Source organism: Branchiostoma floridae, chromosome 18, assembly GCF_000003815.2.
Source record: "Branchiostoma floridae strain S238N-H82 chromosome 18, Bfl_VNyyK, whole genome shotgun sequence".
Classification (NCBI taxonomy): domain Eukaryota; kingdom Metazoa; phylum Chordata; class Leptocardii; order Amphioxiformes; family Branchiostomatidae; genus Branchiostoma; species Branchiostoma floridae.
The window spans coordinates 12161230-12186859 of NC_049996.1; the positions used below are offsets into that span (position 1 = coordinate 12161230).

General features: G+C 40.8%; 3 protein-coding genes across 4 annotated transcripts; 2 read left to right on the forward strand and 1 right to left on the reverse strand.

Annotated features, from left to right (window-relative positions):
- The first annotated feature begins 56 nt into the window (after positions 1–56).
- Positions 57–3814, forward strand: LOC118405814 (sigma non-opioid intracellular receptor 1-like). The gene is made up of 7 exons (XM_035805588.1): positions 57–352; positions 738–845; positions 1025–1126; positions 1468–1758; positions 2039–2101; positions 2347–2445; positions 2762–3814. Exons 1-7 carry the CDS (start codon positions 217–219, stop codon positions 3025–3027), a joined length of 1065 nt encoding a protein of 354 aa, XP_035661481.1. The 5' UTR covers positions 57–216; the 3' UTR covers positions 3028–3814.
- Positions 3815–4103: 289 nt separating this feature from the next.
- Positions 4104–13464, reverse strand: LOC118405813 (chitinase-3-like protein 1). Of its 2 annotated transcripts, XM_035805587.1 has the most exons (11): positions 13257–13464; positions 11954–12152; positions 11230–11464; positions 10712–10836; positions 10167–10293; positions 9576–9761; positions 8996–9115; positions 8254–8497; positions 6615–6744; positions 6121–6141; positions 5712–5841 (listed from the first exon to the last, which is right to left on the reverse strand). In XM_035805587.1, the coding sequence occupies exons 1-10, from the start codon at positions 13306–13308 to the stop codon at positions 6126–6128; spliced, it is 1434 nt and encodes a 477-aa protein (XP_035661480.1). In that variant the 5' UTR covers positions 13309–13464; the 3' UTR covers positions 5712–5841; positions 6121–6125. The 2 variants fall into 2 exon arrangements, with proteins under 2 accessions (XP_035661479.1, XP_035661480.1); XM_035805586.1 differs by lacking the exon at positions 6121–6141 and having other exon boundaries at positions 4104–5841; positions 13257–13463.
- A 4248-nt stretch (positions 13465–17712) lies between these two features.
- On the forward strand, positions 17713–25506 carry LOC118405894 (serine-rich adhesin for platelets-like). The gene is made up of 3 exons (XM_035805723.1): positions 17713–17964; positions 20109–21847; positions 22958–25506. Exons 1-3 carry the CDS (start codon positions 17872–17874, stop codon positions 23640–23642), a joined length of 2517 nt encoding a protein of 838 aa, XP_035661616.1. The 5' UTR covers positions 17713–17871; the 3' UTR covers positions 23643–25506.
- The last annotated feature ends 124 nt before the right edge of the window (positions 25507–25630 follow it).

Sequence of the window (25630 nt, forward strand, 5' to 3'; positions counted from 1 at the left end):
GGTATGAAATAGCTGTCATCAAAGAACAGGTGCATCTGCGCGCAGAGGATGACGGGATAAAAACATGGCGGCGCTCGGGATGGGGGAGGGCGGTTCGGATGACTTTTATAATGTTTTCTCATAATTTCAGCAGTTTCTAGCAGCTATCTTGTTGTGTACATAAGTAACACGAATTTCTGAAGATATTTGGCGAGTTTCAGCTCATGACATTGCGTAATGGAGGTGATAAAAGGCATCGTGTGGACGGTCCTCTTCGCCGGGTTCGTTGTCCTAGCTGTACAATACTGGCTGGACAGGAAAGGGTATAACTTTGAGCACAAAGCCATAGCCGCCATCACAAGAGAGTACATAGGTAAGTGGATGATATGAAATACAAGTTTGCAGGTATAAAGAGAGTGCCTGTCCCAACTTTTGTAAAAATGGGGACCGTATTGATCATGATAAGGTACCGTTATAAATTGACAGAATAAGACCAGGCTAATTGAAAGTTCTCAAATGATAAAGAAAAATGCAGTAACTTTGTGTAGTATAATATCCGTGTCCATGTATACCCTTTTCTTAATTTATGTTAAAATCAACAATGGAATGAACTTTATGCAAACATCAAACAGATTTGTGTGATTTGCCCAAAATGTTATATTAAAATAATATTTAGTAAGTTTCAACAATACAGTGAAGAGACTTTTTTGCTACATGACTTGATAGCAGTTAACGTAAAGGTTGATGTTATTTCCCAGATGCTGATCGTGAGACGGCCATGAAAGCCATTGTAGACCACCTGCGGGAAGTGTACCCAAACGGTCTGCTGCCTGATGAAGACTTACAGTGGCTCTACGTGGATACCAGTAAGTAAACAACAACAAGAGTTCAAAGATCTCGTATCTTCCTCAGAGCTTCTCGTATGTCATGTTTAATTGTAATTGATGATTTATGTGCATATACACACGTGATTATATACCCACCTGTATCCCCAAATGTGTTACACCTGTCAGTGATAATTACATGCACACCTGTATCCCCACAGCTGAACATGTGGGCCCCATGTGTCTGCTGCACCTGTCTCTGACTGAATACCTGGCCTTTGTGGGAACAGATCTGGACTTTGAGATTTCCCCACCAAAACATGGTAGGATTACATATACAGACATACATGGTTTTATCTGCTATTCAAACAGGTGAGTAGATTTATGCTCTTGTTAACTGTTTTAGATTCGCTCAGAAAGTAACATTTGTTATGTCTCTAGGTTGATGTGGTATATAAATCCCAATAGTCAAATGTCATTAAAAGCATCAAAATATTTCTATAAACATTTCATGTTTTTCTCCTATGTGTACATATTTTACGAGAGCACTTTTTAAAAGTATAGCCAACTTAATCCTGACTGCCCATCACAATTAGCTGCTCAGCCAATGACAGCATTGCAATTATGAAATCAACCAATGAGAGAGTTTCCTTTCGTTCTGCAGAGAGAAGTGCTGAAGAAAGAGAAGGCAGAAAGAGCAAGCCAGGCAGAACATCCCAAACAGAAGAGGAGTGTGTTTGTGAGGAAGAAGAATCTGAAATAAGAGAAGACAAAAGGGACAAGAAGGGAAACAAGATGCAAAAAGATAAGAAGAAATACAAGGAGAAAGACTCTCAAAAGAAGGAGAAGAAGAAGCCGAAGACAAAGTCAGCTGACCAGAGCTGTTGTACTGAGAAAGAAAAGGTTCAGGAAGAAAAGGAAACTAGGAAAGACTTTATCAAACCTTGGAAAAGAGGTAAGCAACAATACTGTAAATTTTGCTTTGATTTAATTCACAGTTAACAGTTTTGTTTCAATGTTTTATATTTGCAGTTGAAATAATTTTTTAGTGCAGTAGTAATACAATGGATATATTCTCATTGTCAAGAGTTTGCAGTGGGAAGGTCACAGTGAAAAACACTTAAAGATTTTCAAGATTTACATTACACAGCTCCTGTTACTTTTGCTTTACACCATGAGTAGAATGTTGATGATAATAAGATATATTCTTATTACTCTGTGATGTTTTGTTACAGATTCCGTGTGCCAATACCTGAAACACTACATACCCAAACCAAACAGCTCGTTGGAGCTCAACTGTAAGTCAAGAGCTTTGCCTTTTATGTTTTTCATGCAAAATTATGGTATTAGAACTTGCATGATATTTGTTAGGCATTATATCCGACTTTTATGTGTTATGAAATGAATGTATTATGCCATGTGTGGATGTTTTCCTTTTGGTGTGTCCGTTTGCCCCAAAACTAAAAATATTTCACAGGGGTTTATAAAATATCTTTGATTTCTAATTGTGTATGTATCATTAATGCCATTACCAAACCTACAGGGCATGGTTGGGCAAACACCTCGGAGACTGTGATAGAAGGAGGAGGGGTGCAGACAAGAGTCAAGCATGATGGCGAGTTTACTGTCAACCTTAAGCCAGGTCAGCTATATGTGTGCAAGTGTGATCTTACAAATTGAATGTTATTTGATGACTTTGAATATACCAATCCTGACTGTCCATCACAATTATCATTCAACCAATAATAGCATGGCAATTAGCGGCTCAACCATTGAGATATTGGCTGCAATTGTTGTCCTACAAGTATTTGCATTTTCATGTTTTCAGTTTGCATTTCTACATTTTGACATAGGCAAGGCCATGATAATGGTCTATTTGAATAAAGACAGTGTGTACACAAAGATTATCTGATTATGTGTGCATGTAGCATATTCAATAACTTCCCATTTTCCCACAGGCGACACAGCCTGGGTTCTAACAAGTGACGACCATCTCGTCAACTGGAACATGGATACGTGGATGATCGAGTACGGGCGTGGTTTCACCCCGATGCCGATCGCCTCATCCGTCCTGAACGCTGCCCTGTACACGCGAGACTGGCCCACGCTCAAGTTCCTACTCAACCTGTACTACAAGGGACTGGTCAGAGAGTTCACTTTCCACTCATCTATTGTGCAGGACTTTCTGGAGGAGATGCACCATCTACAGCCTTTCTTACAGTAAGGAAAAGCAGGTGACTTCAGACTTAGTACAAAGCATTAAATGCTTTTTCATTAGCCACTGCAATGTGACTTCACGACAGGTCATGTCTTAGTATTTAGCCAGTACTGCAATGTGACTTCATGACAGGTCACATATTTAGCCAGCTACACTGGGTCGCCCCTACTCAATAAGTGTGTTGGGTTCTTTCACATGCAGAGGTTTGTCACATCACATTGATGCTACTATTATGCTCATTCACATACCAGGATCGCAGAATTTGATGTGTACCAGATGTGTAAGCTGCGCACATCTATGCACCATGCAGACACATATACAGTAAAGGGTCACTGTTATTGTTCCATACAGGGCCATGTTTATTGCTAAACATGAAACAGTAGCTACTCCAGGTTTGTGCTATTGGGTTAGAACTAGAAATGTGATCATCAACTTGCTAGACTGTGTACTGGCTGACTGCGTGTAGTCATGCTTTAGCTGTGTCGCACTTGTATAGCAAGCCAATTGTTTAAGTGTCAAAACTGGTCTCTCTCTCAACCAGCTCAATAATACAAATGATGATTCAGGTCAAATAACAAACTTCTAGGCAATATAGAACAGATATGAAAATATAAGTCTTGAGTAAGTTGCAATTCAGACTAGACACGTCAATGTTGAATACTAATTATTTATGAAGAGATTCTATACTTTGTACCAGGATTGTTTATATTTGTAGCTGCTAGATTTTGAGAAACTACATAGTACACAGTTAAGTTTTAAACCTTCTATGAAGAGTAAATATATATACATTTTATGACTGTTTTTATTGCATGGCTGGACCAGAGTGATAAAGCTATATACATGTATTTATGTGTGATGTATGTAGATATCTACAGAAAATCACCAATAAACCTATACTTGAACACTTCTTCTATTCAGACTGCCACTGTAACAGTTGGTTTGAAATGGTGGGACTGAATTTCAAAGAACCCTTTATGCAGCCGTAGAAGCATCATCAATAATTTTTTCTGTTTCCTGAATCATCTTCAGGCTTGATATTGTCTTAAATGAATCATTCAAATCAACACCAGCACTCACATGTATAAAATAGTACGTACATTAGGTGTTTATTCCATATTTCTCTGTTGTATGGGCAAACATTTTCAAGTACAAGACTAGTACAATTTTCCAGCCAACTGAAATTGGATAAACATGGTCCAATGGCTGGATCATGCATAGATGAGGTCAAAGTTGAAGGCTCCTAAGATGTAAACAGTTCTTGTCTGGGCCATGCATGCTTTGATGTACATTTTGTTAATGTCTCAGGAACCTTCAACATTGACATTTTACCCATAATGAATCACGCTGTGCATGCACAATTCAAACCATGAACTGGCTTAGTACGTATCATCCTCAACACCGCTTTAAAAACCTATACCTAATTGTGGCTGACAACTTATTAGCAACAACATAAGTCTGTCAAATTTATCTATGCTTCTCTATGGCTGTATACTAAGCAACATTTCCAAGTACATGTAACATATTAAGATAAACATATACTTTAAATAAGCAGCCATAATTATGCAGCATATGTATTTCTCTGACTACATTTTCCACATTATAAACAATATGTTTCACTTTCTGGTTGCATTTGCATTCATCTTAACACAATTCTTTCAAAATCTTTTCAGAAGATTAAGCAATATTGGCAACTTTTTAGCTCCTTTGTTACAATCCTGTCAAATTTACACTCTTCAAGCAGCATCTATGAAAATCTGATGATACTTCTTAGAAATATCTACATCAAATAGATACATTTTGATAAACATCGCCACTCAAGTTCTTGGAAAACATTTACAAGTTTTGCAATAATTCATGGTCAGATTTTGTACAAAATGTTCACTTTTCACAAATAACCATTTCTATATTGCTCTGAGAACTACTGAATATTTTCTATAGGATATAAATGCAGTATCATAAAGGTGCTGGTGTTTAAAAAAGTATTAAACTGCCCGAAGAATTTTTGAAAACATTGATTGCTCTGTATAACTCAAGAAATATCAAAAGCAACAAATGTGTTTTGGAACGATTATCCAAGTGTTTCACACCAATATTTTGCATCAAATCTCAGTCTCGACCTGTGTGTGATATAGTTCATCATTCCCAAACTTCAGCCGCAAGGTCTGGAAAGCAGCCGAGTCATCAATGTCCACCTCCACTAAGTCGGCACTCATGGAATGGGTAGGGGGCCTTGGAGGGCGTGCAGGGGGTTTGGGAGGAGGGTGGTTGGGACGAGTTAAAACCAGGGGTCTTGGAGGGGGTCCGCCGGGTGCTACAGGTGTGGACTGGTACATGGGATAGCCGATGGCCACTCTTGTAGGCATGGTGTCTGTGTAGGAGACTGCTGTTCCCGGTCCCTTTGGATGTGGTACGTTATGGGACAGTCCTCGGGGATTGTGCGGATACTTCGGGGGTAGGGTCCGCAACGGCTTTGGCGGTGGAAGGGAAGGTTTAGGAGGTGGGTTTGGTGGCACTGTTTTTGTGTAAACTCGACCACTCTGGGCCATTTTGACTTCTGTGGTCTTTTGGTAGGCTTCTCGTCTCCTGTTCTCCATGTTGTCAAAGTCAAGTCTACGCCGGCCCCCGCTGGATTTGCTGGCGTTTGAAACACTGTCGGGGTCCTTGAACTTGTGTTGGTCAGGCTGGACAGTTAGGATGACGTCAGGAGGGCGTGGTTGTGTGGGCAGCTGTCGCGGGTTCTTGCGGATGGGTAGAACAAACTCTTCGTCGATCTTCGTACCATTGCCTCTGTCATCAGGATTTCTTCTGGTATTTTCTGTTCTGTGGACAGTGAAGGGATAATATGTTCTTTATGAGCTGAATGTACTGCTTGAAAGTTTTTTTCTATGATAACATGTATGATGAGAAAGATTTCAAGACTACACGTGTAACGTCAGGCGTATATATAGCCTGTCCTTTACAATGTCTTTGTGGACATGCCATGGAAAAATCATGCCATGCATGCAATTTTTCAAGTTAGAACATGCATCTTACTGACGGTTAACAACTATAACATGGTTTCAAACCTTAAAAATTGAATTCAGAAATGCTTGTTGTTACCTGTGTTACTTATAGCAGGATCTTTTGGATGAGCAGAATGGAGATAAGAAAATTCTCATCTTAGTTATAATGACACACAGTAACTACTACTAAACATTGTATAAATGATATTGACATTACAGTGAATGTTGCTAGCATATGGAAAATTAGGAACTGTGAAAACACTCACTGTCAGACGGACCAAAAACAACAAATGCACCTCCCATGAACTAGTAGGCTCTTACATTGACCCCACAAGTCTGACAGTTGTCATTACAAATTTGATAGATTACCAATCCTGCCATCTCTGAACTTCTCTTCCTGTCACTCTGGTAACCCTTACCTTTACTTCCTGTCACCATGCGGTGAATGTGAGTACTATATGAAAAATTAATTATGCAGAACAAGACAAGCAGACATACCAAATACAAAACCTTGAAGTTCATTTATGGAGGTAACAACACATTTGCTTGTAGATCATAACAGCCAATAGCATTCTAATGGTCTATTCTTACCTGTACTTTTCTGCTTGGTTTTGACACCTTTTCCTGATCTCTGCCCTGAAGCGGTAACTCACAATAGCAGCCACCAACAGTGGAACAATGACCAAGAACACCACCAGGAGAATCACAATCAGGGAGTCATCTAGGAGAGAATGAAAGGGAGAAAAACATTAACAGAATTCTTCATGTGTAAACTTTTGACTCTAGAAGACTTAGTGTACTTTGCCAAGGATCATGCACACCAATGATGTTATTTGTCTTGATGGCAGTTGTATGAATATAGATATTGCACATTTCCAGAATAGTATAGTTTCAGTATCAGGAATCACAATTATTGGACTACCTTGAAATGTACTAGTTTTATGTATAATGATGGATTTGTAGGACTTTTTTGTCAAGAGATTGTATTTCAGCACCAAGGAGAGATGCTACAAATGTATTTGATTTTAGATATGCAAATGTTCCACAAGTATTGCCAATGCCAATGATAGAGTAAAATGGTAGAGATATTTCATATCATGTTTCAAGGTATTTAAAAAAGGGAAGAGTAACTTCTTGCCTTAACTGGCTGTTAAGGGTATATGTAAAGTACATTGAGGGGTGTTGCTTGACATGCAAGTTGGACAAACCATGCCGATGAGTTTGATAATGTCTCTGTGCAGATGCACAGAATTTCCTTACTTTCTTTAGTAGGTTGTGTAGGTGTTTTGTGTCTCTCCCTTCTCTCTGTACCACCTGACTTGTTACCAGATGTGAGTTGGGCATCTGTTGACATGGTAACCACTTTGGGCATATAAGGTTGGCACATTGGCAAAAATAGCACAATTTGCTATAGTATTACGGTTGTTGGCACAAGTAAAGTAGTATGGTTATGGGTCTGATTTGTTCAGCCAATTCAATGTGAAAAGATGGCGTTTCAGCACCATGGGAAGATGCTACTGTATTGAAGAAGGTTTCATAATCTGTAGATGTGTTTGTCCTGTGGGTGTCCACAGTTGGACAGCTTGCCAGATTGTAAGACAGAAATTGTGCAATAGGAATGGGTACTTCGAGAATTGGATGCCAGGGATGGCTGATAACCATGCCCACACATTGTATATTTAGGCATCATGGATACCCATTAAGAGCTTGCTCACAGTGCACAGTTTTTTACAAGCAATCTCAATATTCCATATTGAACAACATGCAGTCAAGTAGTAGTGATATTTGATAACACAGTTTAAATGCATCCACACTGAAGAGTCACTTTCTTCTATAATTGTCCATAGGTCATGGTGGAATTATGACCTGTAGAGAGACCATGCTGATAAGTGGAACACAAATTACAAAATGTCCATGCTAATGTCCAAAATCATATCTTACCATCTGGATGTGTGTATTTCTGTATATCTTCAGATGTACTTGTTGTATGAGTACTTACTTCCCAGTACTGTGTTTTTATGTCCGTCCACATTGTTTTGTAAACTTTTCCAGTTAGAAAAGAAATGAAGACAAGTTGTAAAGGTCCATCTCAAAACCAAATCACTTCCACAACGTTCTTCCCAATCCAACTTCCAGCTATCCTGTTCACTAACTAGCTAGCTAATGAACAAACCCTGATGACAACATGACCTACTAAACAGTCTTAAGAAGAAAGGTTTGTAGTTCTTACTATCAGTAGCTGGTTGTGTAGGTTTGTCCCCATCACTAGTCTCTGTAGCACCTGGCTTGTTGTCAGATGTAGGCGGAGCACCTGTTGCCATGGTAACCACTTCAGGGGTGTATCCTAGCAACGCTTGATTGACAGCTTTGAGGAGTGGGTAAGGATGTTCAGCGCAGGTGGTGGCCTTGAAGTCATCAAAGTCCAGAGACCAGACCATGGCTCCTCCTAGGCCTCTGTCTCTCAGCCATTCAACCTTAAGATATAAAATGGATTGATAATGATTATAAGTTGCCGAAGAAATGAATGTTGTTTTCATGCTTTCCTGATGCATTTTCTTTGAATTTTTTTGGCAACACCTCAAGGACGAGTCTAAAAGTACAGTATTGTGCAGTTTGCATGAATTCCAAGATTTGGACATTGTGTGTTTTAGTCAATGTCTTAGCCTGCATAGTTTTTACTTTGATGGCCTCCAATGATAATACCATTCATAAAAGAGATACTGTTGCATTCCAGAGATCACAATTGCAATTTGTCTAGCCACTAAATGTTTTCTAGCCATAAATTTACTTACCTCCTAGATTATTGGTTATAAGCTCTGAGGTACGTAATGTTATAATCGTACAAGAAAACAAGTTTCTTCATTCAGTATTGGCTTTGGTCTTGGTACACCGTCCATTGACTTCTCTAGCCCAGCTTGATATCATTGCATACATATACATACATGTACTACATCATTGCCAGGCTCACTTACCTTTGCTCTTACTGATGTTTCGTCATCATACCCCACCCACAGGTTGTCCTTGTAGGCGTACAGTAACTTATCTTGCTCGTTCCACACCCTGGTGCCTCCTGTGTTCAGCATAGTACAGACCTGTACCCAAATACAACAAAATTTGTGATCTCACTGTACAATCTGTATAATGACTGGTGTTTTAATCCTCCCTGTTGTCTCTCATTGTCTGAACACTTCTAACATGTAGAATATATGTTGATGCAAAAGCACATGTATACAAACACTAGACCATAAACAATACCTCGCCTCCTGGAGAATAAGTATATTCTTCCATTGACCCTATGACCTGCAATGTCTGTCAGATAAGCTGTATAAATGACTTATTCTACCAACGCTACATCCTGTCACGTCTGCAACTCTAATTTTGTTTCAAGACATGCTCATATATAGCGTAATTGTATGGAATTATCTGTGGAAACACAGGCAGACACACCTCCAACAATTCTTCCATACATGTGTAAGGTAAAATGTACCAATTACGACTACCGAAATAATTAACTACAAAGTGTGCTTTAGCCTTTGCCATGGGAAGACTTACCTCATAGTAGGACATGACACCAGCTTCTCTTGTGTAAGTCTGTGCCGGTCCCCGGCCTGTGATTGGTGCATTCACTCCAGTGTTGCTAGGAGACGACAGGGTGAATGACCTCCCGTAAAGAGGAATCCCCAGCACCAGCTTAGAGGGAGGGGCACCGTCACTGATCCACCTGTCCACCGCCCAGGCCTGTGGAGGGGGTGGAGGATTAGCAGGGGCGTCACACAGGTAAAGCAGGGGTGTAGAAACATGTACTTATGGGCCACGGTAGTGACGAATCAAGTGTAAACCTCACCCAGTCATGCACGGCAAATATAGATAAATGAAAACTCTCTCGCGAAGGGTTGTTTATTGTAGAGCATAAGCACTTCATTAAATTAAGTAATGAAATTGTAAAAGCCCTTTAGAATTGATATCAATCATTGTCGGCACTCCTTAATTTACCATTAAGCATTACCAGGATCCCAACTTGAACTTGCATGGTGACCATACTATAAAAATTATGCTATCAATACATGTACAATTGCTTTATTTTTTCTTCTTTAGAATGTTCTAAAATGCTATAATCATAATGCGTAGTTCTGGTGCACTCACGGCGTTGAGAGTCGCGTCGTCCCCCGTCTCAGTAGGCAGGGCCTGCAGCAGGCTGTGGTGTCCCGTGCCGGTGTCTCCGCCCGTGCCGCGGAAGTCATACGCCATCAGGTTAATGAAGTCTAGATACCTGTTGTAATGTTAAATCAAACAAAATAATGAGCATTTCACTCACAACAGCGGTTGTCTATGCTTTGATTTTGAATAATCTATAAATGAAAATAACACGTATACGATAGATGAGCCTTTACATAGTCACATACCAGCTATGCAGATACAGATACTTTCAAAAGATTTTTTTACAGAGAAAAACGTCTGAATTTATCTTATACAGATATAGGTTGGATCAGGACCATACGTTTTTACTCCAAAGACACGCACTTGTCATAAAATAATAACGTCAAATTCACATTTTATACGTTTCCCTGTAGTTTATTGGTCAGTCAAGAATTACCTTAAAATATTTGTGTTTCTTCTTTTAATATGCGACAACTAAGCGTAGAAACACACCTTAATGGCTCTTAAGAGCCTTACGGTAGATGTTTTACCTTGCTAGAGTCGGGATGTCATACCCCGCCTCTATGTGCGTCTTCCCTGCAGAGACGGCAGCGCTCAGCAGGAGTCTCTCTTTTCCCGCCGGGACGACTTCAGCGTCGTAAGCCTCGCGCAGTTCCTGGGGAATCACAATTTGGAATCTTTATGTACGAAGGCCGAAGTCTACACTGTGAACTTTTTCGCGCAGAGGATGCAGAAAACCTCTCCATAACACAGTGCCTCTGCGTAACATTGCCTCTGCGTAACACTTTTACACATGAATACAGTACGATATTGTTCCGAGGTTGGCAAAATATCCTTGAGAATTCGTTTCTTGCACTAGTTAGCAAACCCGTCAGCATCCGAAGGCCGAAGATACGCTTTAAAATTGTCGAGGTAGCTTTTTTTCTGGTAATGCTTGTGTTAGATTAAACTTCAGTTTAAGATAATAAGCTACGCCTTGTTTGGGAGGATATTCTTTCACTCCACACGAGTTGCTACTTAATTGAAATAACTATACACTGTCGCCTACCTGTACGAGAAGCGCAAAATTTGTCTTGTCCTCTGCATGAGGGTACTCCCAGTCTAGGTCAAGGCCATCAAAGCCTCGTTCTCGTAAATACGTGATGGACGTTTCTATGAACGTCCTTCTATTGGCTGCTGATGACGTCATGTCCTTGAAGGGCTGTGTGCCGAAGTTCCATCCTCCAACCGCGAGGAGGCTCTTGGGAGTGGGACCGTTATTTTGACTAAGCCTGGTCATGAACCTAAAAGTCATAGGAAAGTCGCAGAAATCCTTATTCTCTATGCGTTTCCAGTCTTTCATAACAAAATCTGTTTTTGTGCGATGACTTTGAATGACACACTGTATATACATGGTTAATCTTTGCTCAAAAACGTTTAAATTGCAACTGTAACACATCTACTTCAATATCGTTAGCATCAAAGAGTTAAGTTTTCAAGTCATGATCAGCCTTTTCACAAAAAGCACGCATCTTCTAAAACGTTCGGTAAATCTATTGTTGTACATTTGTACATGTACCACAAAACCTAGACACATTAAACGGTGAAAAATGACGAAGATTTCAATGTGTATTTTCCACACCTTGCGTTTGAAGCGCATTCTTTTGAAGATGCCACAACCACGGTGCCGCAACGCCACCATGCAGTTCCAGACTTCTTTGCACTCAAACGTTGACATGTACTTAACTTTGCTTGTGTTTAACGATAGAATATTACCTTCAAATAATTCCTACCTTTCGTACATCCCCGTGCTCCATTCTGTGTTGTCATCGTTCCACTCGAAAGGCGCGAGTTGGTGATTCACCATCTTGGCGAAGGCATAGATGACGTGTGTGCAGAGGGCGGGGTCAATGTCCTCTGGGTAGTACTTCCATGGCGTAGGTCTATACTGGGCCCAGTTCGTGTAGTAACAAACCACTTTGTATTCGGCTCCTGAAAATGATTATATGCTCACTGTGTATATTTTTGTATAATCGTCTATGTTGAATAATAATTATCATGGTTAAACATAATCCGGAACTACTGTATCTTAATGTCTTTTACGATACAACCAACATCGTTAAAAGTCAAAAGTCGCGCAACTTTTGTTCCCTTTGTCACTCCGGGATCTATTTTCCTTCTCTCAAAAATAGCCCTTCCCTTTCTTTTCAGTGCAGACTTTTCATCGCCCTTTGTCCATCGTTTATCCTTCTTGGCCTGCCATTTAAAGCCATAACGGTCTGGCCATTGTTTGACCAAACACTTCAACAATACTAGCCCCTATAAAACGTGTTGACTGTGGTCTTAATGACTTTCAGCTGTATCAATGCTATTTGAGTTACCAGTTACAATCAAAGAGTTTTAAATAGCACTGGAAGGAATAGGGAAAAGTCTGTTTAACGCTCTTTACCATATCCATTTAATATCGTATAGTAGAGTCGACGCACAATATTTCACTGTTTGTCTGGCATGCAATGAAAATCACTACAAAATCGAGGTCACTACAAATAGCTTATGATCTGTTCCCTCTGTATTGCACCCTATAAAACGCACAGTGAGACTTATATAAACAATTACGTTACTCATAAGTGTTTACGTGGTAAACTGTACAAATACAGCCAAAATTTAGCCAAACACAATAATGTACGGATCTTCTTGTTTCTTTTTCACTTCCTCTCTTTCTGTGAACAGAAGTTCTAAAGTATCATATAGATAATACAGTGTAACATGTACTAGTTATGTGTTGTATGCTTCCCTCCCTACCACCTTGTAACACTATACGCATAAGGAAGTAACCTAACTATCGTACCGTGACCGCATTTAAAGTCGCACACGAGGAAGTTTCAACTAAGTCTTGTATCCCTTTTTCACTTCCCTTTAAAATCATTTCTACACACTAGTACTAATTCAGTCGAAAAAGTCTGTTCAGAATATACACTAAACATTTGAAATTAAGCCATGGTACTTAACGATCTAACGGTAGTCTAACTCCCCTCCCTCCTAGGTCCTTAATCAAATATTATCAACGCTCATTGAACTGTTAAAAACAGCACATACCTTTACAAGTTGCCATCACGGCAAGCAGCGTCAAAAATACAACTCTTCGCATGTCCCTAGAAAAGTTCAACCTCGTTATAAATCCATATGGCTCGGTTTTAGGAAAATAATTTAAGACAGCGCTTTGCTAAAGACCCCTCGCTGGCTGTAACGGAAATTGTGTCGCACGCATTCAGCCGTTGACAGGTGGACAAAGGTGCGTTATTGTGTGGGGTGAACTTTGAACCCTTCGTCATTGTGTGACCGTAAACCAATACGTCATGCCTCCAGACGGCTGGGATTGTGAAACTAACGGGAGGAAAGATTTTCAACCCCAAACCAAAAAATAATACCTCTTTAGATTAGAATTCGAAGAAAATACTCACATACAGAAGGAATTTGATTCCAACTAACACAAAACCGCTATTCTGTCTTGCAATTCTGAGCAATATTCTTATTTGAGGTCGAATTTTACCAATTAGTATACCATTTTTCTCAGCAGATGTATATGTAGTTAAGCAAACATACCTCCTGCTTTTGAGTTTAATGAAGAAAGTTTGAGCCGTCACGTAAGCTAAGCACACATACAGTCATTCTGTTGTGGCGCAGTTAAGAACGATAGATGTAGATAACATACAGGCTGGGAGAATGTGCAAACATGGGGGGATCGTAGTCCAGAATTAGCCCAATAAGGGAAACTGTATGTACATTCATACTCGCACCATCAGACCATGTACAAATTGTTTAAGTGACGTAATACATTGCATACAACATAAGCGATGCGATTTCAACTGCATGTCCTTGATTTTCAAGCAGGCTGTGACAGAACCAACCGCCGACAAGAATCTAAAACAGCATTTTTCCTTATCAGGACAGCTGAATTTTGTACGATAAATGCACGGCTATATTCCAAGAAGGTCCTTCGTTTGCAATCGCACGACAACAGATATATAATCGTGGGAAATTTCGGCATTTTTTTCTCGGGACCAGCTCACGAACGCATCCATGGCGCACGACCCATGGATGTATGATCATAGCAAACGTGATGCCATTGTAAAGTATGATAAAGAAGTTTCATATGATACATAATACTATAAAATCAACAAAGTAAAGGTATATGATCGACCGAAATCAAATCTACAAACTTTTGTGTAATTACAAGTTTAACAATTAGTAACTTTAACCATTTAATTTATTTACATTAAGATGGAAACATAGATAACAACAACGTTCAGAAACAAATAAGATATGGTTGCGTTCATTCTGATCTCGAAGAGTTTATTTAACCTCCTTGGTTATAAGTTGCTAGGTCTTGTGAAAATCTCAACCAATGCAGCGAGCGTAATTTCAGGGAGTCTGAACATTGCTACTTGACACCCAATGAACTGAACTGAACACGCCTAAGTAATACTTGCTCTTAAGCCCCTCTGGCTAGTTCTAGTAAACGCCAGCGACAGTGAACAAAGAATAATGTCATAGAAAGGTTAGTTCGACCCACCGGTCGTCTTGACATGAAATATATCATGTGCATCCGATATGTCGTTTTCTACCATTTGACAAACTTGTTTCACGACGTATACAGTACCATCACATTCCAGGGCGTGGTTTCATTTTGTGCATAAACTATGTCAAATGCCATCGTTAAAGGTGATGTGATAAAGACATATTCCCATTACTCCATTTGAAATACATTATAGAGGAAATTGCTAAACTTTACTTCCAACACCGCAAAATATAGGGACTTACCCTCTACATTTTTTTTAAAATACCATGACGTTGAATGTTACTAGAGCATATATAGTTTGCTAAATCGATTGAAAATGTTGTGGTTTGTGTAGGGTGCGTCAAATTTGTCGTAAGCCGTCGAACGATTTTGATGAGTTTTCAAAGAAAGAGGCTGTACATGTTACAAAATCGACAGCCGACAAGAATTTGAGACAAGCTTTTCCACAACAAGACAGCTGACATTCAAAGGACGCATTACGTGTGTCCTGAAATGCACCCCGCTTGAGATCGTATGACAATCGCACGACTGATGTGACCTTTGTATTTTCTGTCATTCAGATTGAAAGGTTACGATAGGATGAAAGATATCAAAATACTAATACCGCAAAGGATAATACTAATACTATTATCGCAAAGGATAATAGAATTAGATGATATTTTCAGATCTTGATTCTAATAGAATGATTTTGATAATTGCTGTGTAAATGCTGCTGTGACGAGGAGTTTGACCCATAAAGGTCACACACACAGTTCATCAGTGTCAAACTGTATGTTGTCACTTCGGACGATCCCATTCATACAAAAGCACCATATCGGGGGGCAGAGATTGTTTGTCCGATATCTGTCACCCTGATGACCCATAGGCTCCCTAGCAGGGTCTTTGGGATTATTTCAATTAAACTTTCTTTCTGCTGAAAACGTACTATAGTTTGATTGCATTCTAGTGACTAGGGTTTTCTACAACATTCTCCAAAATGGCAGTCACTAGAATACGGTTAGGGTTCGATTTGAACAATAACAGAAGAAAAATGTCAATATTGAAAGGCCCGTCGCAGAGCCTGATTAGGGGGTTAAATGACCCTTAGGCATTATCTAACATGTATTTTACGGCTTAAAACATGGCGATTGAGCATTCTTTGAGTATAGTCATGTAATCAGGTAAGTAGGTAGCTAGTATAGGTTCAAGTTTGTTTGCGGAGAGTTTGATGCTTTGAAGTTTGATATGTTCATTATCTATGAACACCGGCAATAAATCGTGCGCTTGGGTACTGAATTATCCTTGTTGATATTTGTTATAGGCTGTTGTACGATTTTTATGCGATAATCGTAGTATTTCGAATTCTACACAGGCTGTGACAGAAACAAACGCTTGCAAAGTTCTAAGACAGCCATGCTCGATTAAGAAGAAAATTGGATTTGCACCACACATGCACGACGATCCACAGACTGCCCTTAATTTCCGATCATACGACTATCGTACGAGGTTATGTGACATTTGTCCTAAATAAAAGTTTACCTGGAGACTTCAATGTCTTCGAGTTCATAACGTTGAGTGACCATATGCTGGCTATAGTAGTGCATTTGATTGGAATGTTGCGACGAATAATAGACTATCATTGCTCCAAGCGACGATTATTGTTCAGGTGAAAGACCTTTTCACGCCCTTTGCATTATGCCTGGACGACAAATAAGGGACCGTCCTGTAATAATCGTGCACGTGTGAGGCGATCCTGAGTTACTGTTGTTTCCACAGATACATCATATTTTATTGTGCACGTTTCCTCCCTCTTAATCATGGTGGAAAAGAATGTCAAGAAAATGACTGTTTGCTACATTCTCAGAAACAATTTAAAGTTGACGTTCTGTAACACCTCTATACGTTGTTTTCTCGGGGCCATTGAGCCACATAAACATCTTTCGCATATGCGTAAGGTGGAGAGAAAGAAGATTTGCGTTCCAAACGCGAATGACTACATGTGAAAAACACGGTGTTGGTTGAGTTAGAGAATTGAAGACCTGTATAGCAAGCTCTTACGGACTAACTACATGTCATGGCGAAAATGCACAGTGTACAGTGGTATAAGGATTGTTATGTACTGGTATGAACAGGTTCAACTTTCCCAGTTACTGGTTAATGCAGCTGTAAATGTAAGAACATGTTAAGAGTCACGACAGGTAGAGCGATGCTTCATCGGTCCTTGGTTACCGCTCAATGCAACAGAATTAAGATGTCTACAAGACAGCGCTATTAATAGCGTTGCCATTCAGACGTCAATCATTTATTTACACCAGGTCATTTACTGTAAATTCAAAATACAGAATGTTTTTCTTTCCGAAGTTTGTATAAAATGCCTTTCCAGTTCGCAGCCGTAGTTTCCGATTTCAAGAAAGCCTTCGATCTATCATGTACCTGAATAAATATATTGATTTCGACAATGCATTCAGCCCCTCTTTGTTTGGTTTGACATTAAAGAAACAAAAGAAAATGTCCTTCAATCTAGGATACCTATGCAATCAACAGCGAGGACCCGTAGTTCCCGATTTCAAGAAAGTCTTCGAAGTAGCGTCCCCTCGTATGTACTGATCATGAAAATGCTTTCGTCTCTTAAGTATACTTTGTATAGCATACAAACAACAAAAACAACAAAAAAGAGTTTCTTCCATCCTTGCTTGCGTACTTGCTTAAGGCGAGTCCGGCATCCAGGTCACCTCTATATGCATTATTTAAGACGCTTAGCAGGCCAGTATCCCTAGGGAGGTTTGATACATACCTGTCCTATCCAGGGGTGGGCGGAGCTACTTTATATACAGCACCTGCTGCGTTCAAAATACAAATAAACAAGACAAGTGCAAACACACCTCCATACAACACTATGAACAATACGCTGACTTGTACTGAAATTGGCCGTATACAACATAAAATACTGAAAGAGAGTCGTTTAAATCGAGTCGTTTATGACATAGACTTACATTATTATCTGTGTATAATGATTCCCCCCTCCAGTACTAACGCTATCACACCTGCCTGCACAACAAAGAGTGGGGCCATTCGGACGGCCGAATGTAGTAGGGACGGAGGGTGATTTCTTTTCTTTGAATTTCAACCAAGGAGCGGAGAATCGCTGCTAAGATGTCGATACGATCCAAGGACAAGAACAAAGTCGTCACAAAGTACGTCTTAGGGGGCAGCACGACGAGCAGCGTCTCCAAGACGTCGACGAAGGTGAGATCATGTTTCCGTTGCTACCTGGGAACACTTTCACTACAAGCGATCTGGGCAGATAGTAGTGTATAAAAGGAAAAGTGAGAATGCTTTTTTGCGCATTACTAGTATCAGGTCGCGGTAACATTCGTAGTAGGCCGTCGTACGATGTCAATGCCGCAGAGGATTCAAGCAGATTGTGACGGGACCAACCACCGACAAGAATCTAAGATAGCTTTTTCTGTAACAAGAAAGCAACATTCTGTACAATACAAGCACGACTATCCAGTTTGCGATTGCACGACGATCGTGCGACAAATTTGACAGAGCCCTAGCTGTTGCGACAGGCCATCGTTGTAGACTGTTCCCCTGCAGATAGACACAAAAAATAAATGACTGTTTTACTCTGTAAATTTAAAGACAAGGGAGTAAAACTAACGATAATCTCGAAACTTGAAGATTATATTACATATCAAGTAATGATGACTCTCCCTAAACCTGGTTGTTGAGAGTGCAAAGTCAACACAAATTGCTAGAAGTTAGAGGATTACTGCTGTATTATATACAGCTGCATGCACTGTCTTATCTGACCTCCGCATTTGACCCGACGCCATTAAAAATGGCTTTGCTGGGTCAAACTGAAAGAATCAGTCTCCGGAATTTGTTTTCAAATCTCTTCTTATGATTATACAATAACTGTGTAGATAAAGTTTCCTTCGTGTCAAAACTGCGTGCATGTGTTTGTCTGTTCATGTGGGGGAAAACAAGGCATCATTGTTGACAACTTTGACCTTTTGTATTCATCATTGTTATTTCTGCTCGAATAACAATTACAAAAGTCACCCACATTCCCAACTTTAGATATAACATCTATGACTTTAATCATTAAGCCTACGAAAAAGTAGTATTTGTTGGAAATGTCACACTAGCTAGCTTGAAGTGGGTGTGTCACATTGTTGTCTGCGGTAAATCATCTTACAGTCGTTATTTACTTCTGTTTACGACTGTTTGGGTCTATATAGCGACCACTTCTTATCTGTACACATAAGTATACTTCTAAGTTGATTCTAGAGATCAAGAGGAATTTTCACTTTCGTTTTCTTGGGCTATGTGTGTGTTTATATGACAAAAAGCAGTGAAAGTGTGACGAGGGTAACACAGTGTCTGGCATTCGCCTAAGGCACTGCCGAATTCCAGTCATATCTGGGACACACGAAAACAATGTGATTTGTGAGTATACTAGTATACATGGTGACCAGTTTTCTGCCATATGACAAAATATTAGCGTAGTAACCATTTAATTAGATACAACAGCCATTTCTGTTTTATAGTTCAGGTATGGTTGAAGAGATTTTTATAGGTAATATCCCTCAAGGAGTTTTTAGAACGTTGTTTACCAAACAATAGGCCGCCATTTTCACAACACAATATGTCTTCTCTTTTCCAGTCTAACACATTGTGCGATCTAAATATCGCGAAGTGAAGTTTTCTCGTAAAGCTCTATGTAATAAATGCTATCCCACACGCAATACAGTTATGTAAGGACCCTTTAAAGACCATCCACGTTAATGAAGGGTTTATTTGTTGTGTAAAGACCCGAGACCGGTAAATAAAGGGCTAGATTGTGTCACGCAGAGCACATAAATTCGCGTGAAGCCAGTCACGCTTATGCTGGATTTATGGATAAATTCTCGTCCGACTTGTTCCGTGAGAGAGGCTGTTTTTTCTAGAACCACAAGGTAGAAAGGAAAACGAGTTAGAAGACGCATCCTGATAGATTTAGGTATTGGCGGCTAATTGACCAATGTCACTAATGGAGATCAAAATAATACCAAACTGGCAAACAAAACAAAACAAAACAAAACTTACCTACTGACCCTCGGACATGCCACAGATGAGGTCAAATAAGCTGGTGGATTTGTCAAATAGCATGCTATGAATACTGACCAAGCATTGCTTAAATACAGCTATTTTGCAGAGTATCCAAGATTACAATTCGACAAATACTAGTTCATATGGTTTTCTAAATTGTAGTCATTTCAACACTCTGGGCCTTGAAAAGTATGACGACCTCTTTTTCATCTTCCTCCTTATCAAAGTCGATGCAATACAGGAATGATTCATACAAAACACATTGTCTAATGATATCTTTTGTTCATCTTTAGATGACGTCTTCATCCAGTAGTAAGTCATCCAGCAGTACCCGCGTGACGACCATGTCCAGCCAATCCACCAGCTCCAGCGCGTCTTCATCCGGTAGTAAGTCATCTAGCGGCACCCGCGTAACGACAATGTCTAGCCAGTCCACCGGGTCCAGCGCGTTTCGCTTCGGCAGTACAGGCAGCACACCCCCGACGAGCCCACTGTCAAGCCCCGCTACACCTCGGCGAGGCCTCTCGCGTAGTTCCTCCAGCTCCTCCAGGTCCCGATCATTGTCGAGTTCCAGCACGGAGAGAAGGTCTATCATCAGCCCGCTGTCGAGCCCCGTCACCCCGAGGAGAGCAACTGCGGGTTCCCTGTCAGGCCCCATGGTGAAGTACTCGCCCCCCAGTCCTCAGCCAAGCCCTACTCTAACCAGGCGCATGGAGCGGTCTTCTTCAATGGAACGCCTCGGCAGCCGTTTGACATCCACGCCGATCTCAGCACTCATGAAGAACGGGCAACCCGCTCCAGGCGCGACAGCCGCCGCGTTCCTAGCATCATCACAGAAAACGTCACCGATATCTCGCGATTCTAAGGTGACAACAGTCAGCAAAACAAGCTCATCTCTCTCCCAACAAGGTGCTTCATCAGCAAAACAGAGTCTGGCTGCAAAAACTTCAGTTGTTTCTGGTAAAACGTCGGCTACCGCTGGAACAAAACAAGAGAAAACAGCAGCCAGCACAAAATCTACATCCTTAACTACCATGAAGTTAGGATCCTCATCGACAAGCAGCACGAAGTCTTCGTCATCAACTGCAGCAAAGTCTTCATCAACTGCCATCGCAACAACTTCCTCTACATCAACAACAAGCACAAAGTTCACATCCTCCTCCACAGCCCTTGCAAAGTCGACATCTTTATCGTCAACCGTCACAAAATCAGCATCTTCCTCATCATCCGCTGCTGCATCATCAGCGTACCGTTTTCAAGGATCCACCGTGACTCCCTCGGCGTTCAACTTCGGGGCGACAGTCGGGTACACCACGCCACCTGCGCCGTTCCGCTTCGATGCGAACTACGGTACCGGAACGATAGGCTACTCCAGCCGGGGGGATGCCAGCACCTCCATGGCCCTGGTTAGCCCGAGGCAGAAATCTTCATCCACATCCTTCGCCAGCATCCTGAAGAGTCAGCGCGTGGTACCCATACCTCCACCGGCACCATCCACTGCTTTGGTACATAGCTTGGATAGTAGAGCGACTGCCTCATTCTCACCACCATCATACTCATCATCATCATCTTTCTCATCAGCATCATCATTATCATCATCATCTTTTGACCATGAACAGTCCCAAATCAAACACTCTCAGTCCATCACCACACAAAAAGCTTCTACCAAGACAACATCGTCAGCTGCATCAGCAAGCTCCTTCGCCAGCATCCTCAAAAGCCAACGTCCCTACACGGCACCATCTAATACGGATGAAGACATCCACATTAGAATCATCGACAAGCAAAATAGAGAAATTGTCAACTACAAACTAGCGGAGCCTAAACCGGAAGTGGTAAAAATGGCACGAATAGAAGAGAAGGTTGAGGAAGAAAAGGTTGAGGAAGTGAAAGTAGATGAAATGGAAACAGAGAAGATCGTACAGGAGAAAGTTGAAGAGATGAGGAAAGCGATCGCGGTGGATGAGAAGACACAGCAGATCATGGTGGCGACAAAGGCGGAAGAACTGAAGAATGAACTTGTGATGAAAAGGTAAGCCAATACATCTAGGGACCTCCCTTCCTTCTTTTGTAGCCTGAGACCGTGTTCGGCCGTTTTCGGTGATAACGGATGTTTGTGTTCTTGTGTTCGTCGCTGTTTAAACACACGTACTACTAGTAGCTATATAGAAGGAGAGTGGTTGAGTGGGAGGGTGATATACATGTTATAGGAATGGTAAGACTTGTGGGGGTGATATGAAGAAGGACTAGTCGTTCATAAGATTCCAGGTCATAAGGTCACAGGAAGAGGCTATCATTTCTCAGTCTCTCCCTCTCTCTCTCTCTGTCCCACTCTCCTCTCTCTCTCTCTTTCTCTCTCTCTCTCTCTCAAAAAACGGCTCCTATCTCTCTCGGAAAAGGGCTTCTAGGCTTCTAGACACGTAGGAAGCTGTTCGCTGACACAAATTAAATCAAACTGACATAATAGTTAGATATCACATATGCTTCATAGGGTTTTCCGCCTATGTTTTTCACCACAACCAATCAGTCATATGATTTGGGCGATACTTGAACAATTTTTCATGTTCATGTCGGTTGGAATATACCACCAGACGGCAACAGCCTTTGTTTTGGTTGAACCCACCCAGTCGTCAACCTGTCAATTACACAGGAGTTGATATGCCCTTTGACCTACTATCTGGCTAGGTAAGGTTTCAGGACTTAATGATCCGTGAAGAGATAATGGTGGGGTTCCTGAAGTAGGCGTAAACGTTCTGAACAAAACAACCCAAGTTGACACTCACCTGTCTACAGAAGACGTGTCATGGCGACCGTTTAATGTTTTTTTTAAGTCTGGGTGTAGCCTGTTGTGTAAAGATACGCTGTACTCAACAATAGCATTACTGGTTCAAAACAAGTACTGTAAATCTTGAAATTTCTGCATTGACCTCATGAAATATGCACTCAACCGCAAAATAATACATGTAGCACCACAATAAACTCTTCTATCCTTTAGTCCATATATGACACTTGCAGACACTTTCAGGCTCCACTTGGTCCTCGCGAAAATATGTTCTGTCATACTAAACAAGTGTAACTTATTAAGCTGTTAACTTGGGTGGAAATGATTGTTATAAAACATTTCATATGATTATTGTTACAGGAAAGCTGCGGCCCTGCACGTCCATAAGTCCATATACGATGAGTACACATTTGCCACGGGGGCCTGCATCGGTAGGCATTGTGTAGGATTCCTCCTTCTGCGCACGCGCTGTAAGCTGTGCGAGCTCTGGTTGGTCAGCTACCTGACCAAGCTTCATCTGGTGGAGCAACGCATCCGGGTACTTCTGGACACTCGGACCGACGACTTCTTCACGACTGGTGGAGGAAGCGGCACGAAGTACACCGAAGTGATTGCACGTGCACGAAACGGCACGATGTCAACCGAGATGGTGGCACGAAACGGCACGATGGAAACCGAGATGGGGCGAAGCAGCACGATGCACACCGAGATGAGGCGAAGCGGCACGATGCCCACCGAGATGGGGCGAAGCGGCACGATGCACACCGAAATGATGGCAAGAAACGGCACGATGCAAACCGAGATGGTGGCACGAAATGCCACGATGCAAGTCGAAACAGCACGTACCAGCAAGATGCACACCGAGATGGAACAAAGCAGCACGAGTCAAACCGAGATGATGGGACGAAGCGGTACGATGCAAACCAAGATGATGACGACAACAGTCGGTCTACATGAGGGAATGGATCAAGGATTTATCAATGGAGACACCTCCCGAGTAGAAACACGAGTGATAACAACTACTCAATATGTAAATAGTATCTAACTGCGTGGTATTATACTACAACCACAAATACTCTTTCAGAAATTCATGATAAGTTATTCACCTCAGTTGTATAGTATCAATATATCTAATGAAATTGGATGATGTTCTCGTGAAATAACTAATTGAGTAACGTTATTATTGCAAATGGATTTCAACATCTACTGCGTGTGTTAAGGGGAAGTTAAGCTATGGTGAAACCGTGAAAGATAGGAAAAGGCTTAGCAATGTTTGTAAAATGCCTTTGCATGTTTGTAAAATGTACGTCATTGTGAAGTGTCTAATAGTTGATCATGAGGTACAAGGACTGTACACACACGCTGTGCCTTTCTTTTGGATATTGTTACGGCTCATTAGTATGCGGAATGCAGCAATATGTGCAGACGACCTGAACGTTGTTAATTGTGAGAAGCCTGGATAATAGGCCAATTATTAATATTCCCATCTTATTGTAACGTGTGATATGTTTTAATGGTAGCGTAGAAACTGATAGGTTGGTGGGGGCTCAAATATTGGGCCAATGCTTTAGTAGTTGTATTAACTATGAATTAAAAAAAAACATTATTGTCAAATTGTACAGTTGACAAACAAAGGTCCAAGCATGGGTTGACGTTTGTACCTTAATTAATCTCTCTCTCTTTATCCCTCGTTTGTTTCTATTTCTGAGTGTAACTTATTTGAGAGAAGCCCAGTTGATGGGCCAATATAAAGGTAGTTCAAGAAATATGGTATAAGAGATGTTGTCGAGAAGCCCAATGGTGGGCCGCACATATTAACCAATCGCAATTGAGTATATCGCCGTGTAGTGTTGTGTAAGGAAGACGACAAACAACAAGTCGTTGGATGTGCCCGATTGGTGCGTTATTTGTTGACCCCGGGGTCACACTGACCCGACCGGTTTCACTAGTGCGACCCGTGAAGCTAATTTATTGGATTGTCCCTATAATCTTATTGGATACATAGTGAACCATGTTTGTTTAACGATTCCAAGCCGTAATATTTTATCTTCTAATAATATATCTATTTCTTTGTTATGATATTATACTTGGTTGTCACGAGGTACCAAAATGTGGCGGAAAGGGTAACAAATATTCATTTATGGGGTGGAATGTATGTTAAGTATAACTATAACCCATGGGATCATATAGAAAGGTATGTAGGGTATACGTATACAGTTATCAACGTTACATGTACTCGTATCTTCTCACGTTGGACAAGTATAGAAATGACGTAATGGTGTATAAACGTGTGACTTAATGGTGTATAAACGTGTAGAACAAACGTATTTGGTTGGATTTGGGATATCAATATAATCTCCATTTGTAAAAAAAAGGTACACTACTTTGAGCATCCTTACAGTATAGTAATGGCAAATCTACTTCTGGCTTGTATCTTTGCTGAAAAATCGGTTCACTGTTTGAACTGTGCATGCGCGAGCTCAAAGGTGAATGCCCCTAACTTGTAAGCAGCTCTTGTCTAGAGTGACAATGTCACCAGAAATACCTCAAATGTACTACAGGTTTTAATCGGCACAAATACCTGTATTGTGCATTTTTACTGCCTACAGACAATGTCATAAGAAAAAAATCCAATATACTACCGTTTTTGCTCGGCACAAATACCTCTATTGTGCATTTCTACTGCCTACAAACAATGTCACCATAAATACCTCCTATGTGCTACAGTTTACCCGACACAAATACCTCCATTTTTATACTGTACTGTACACCTGCATACAATATAGCTTCAAATCTATGATGTTAAACTGGATTTTGTCTTGCAACCTTACGCTTCAACTTGAACAAACCTTATGTTACAGCTTTGTTAAAAGATCTCTCATGTTTGCCGTTACATATACATCTATCTTAGAAAAATATCTCCGGATTGTAGAGTTCATTAGTTGTTGTGCTTATTAAGATAAGTGAGGTTCGCTGGGTGTATATCACATTGTACATGTATCAGCACTTATAACGTTAACGGCGGTTATACAT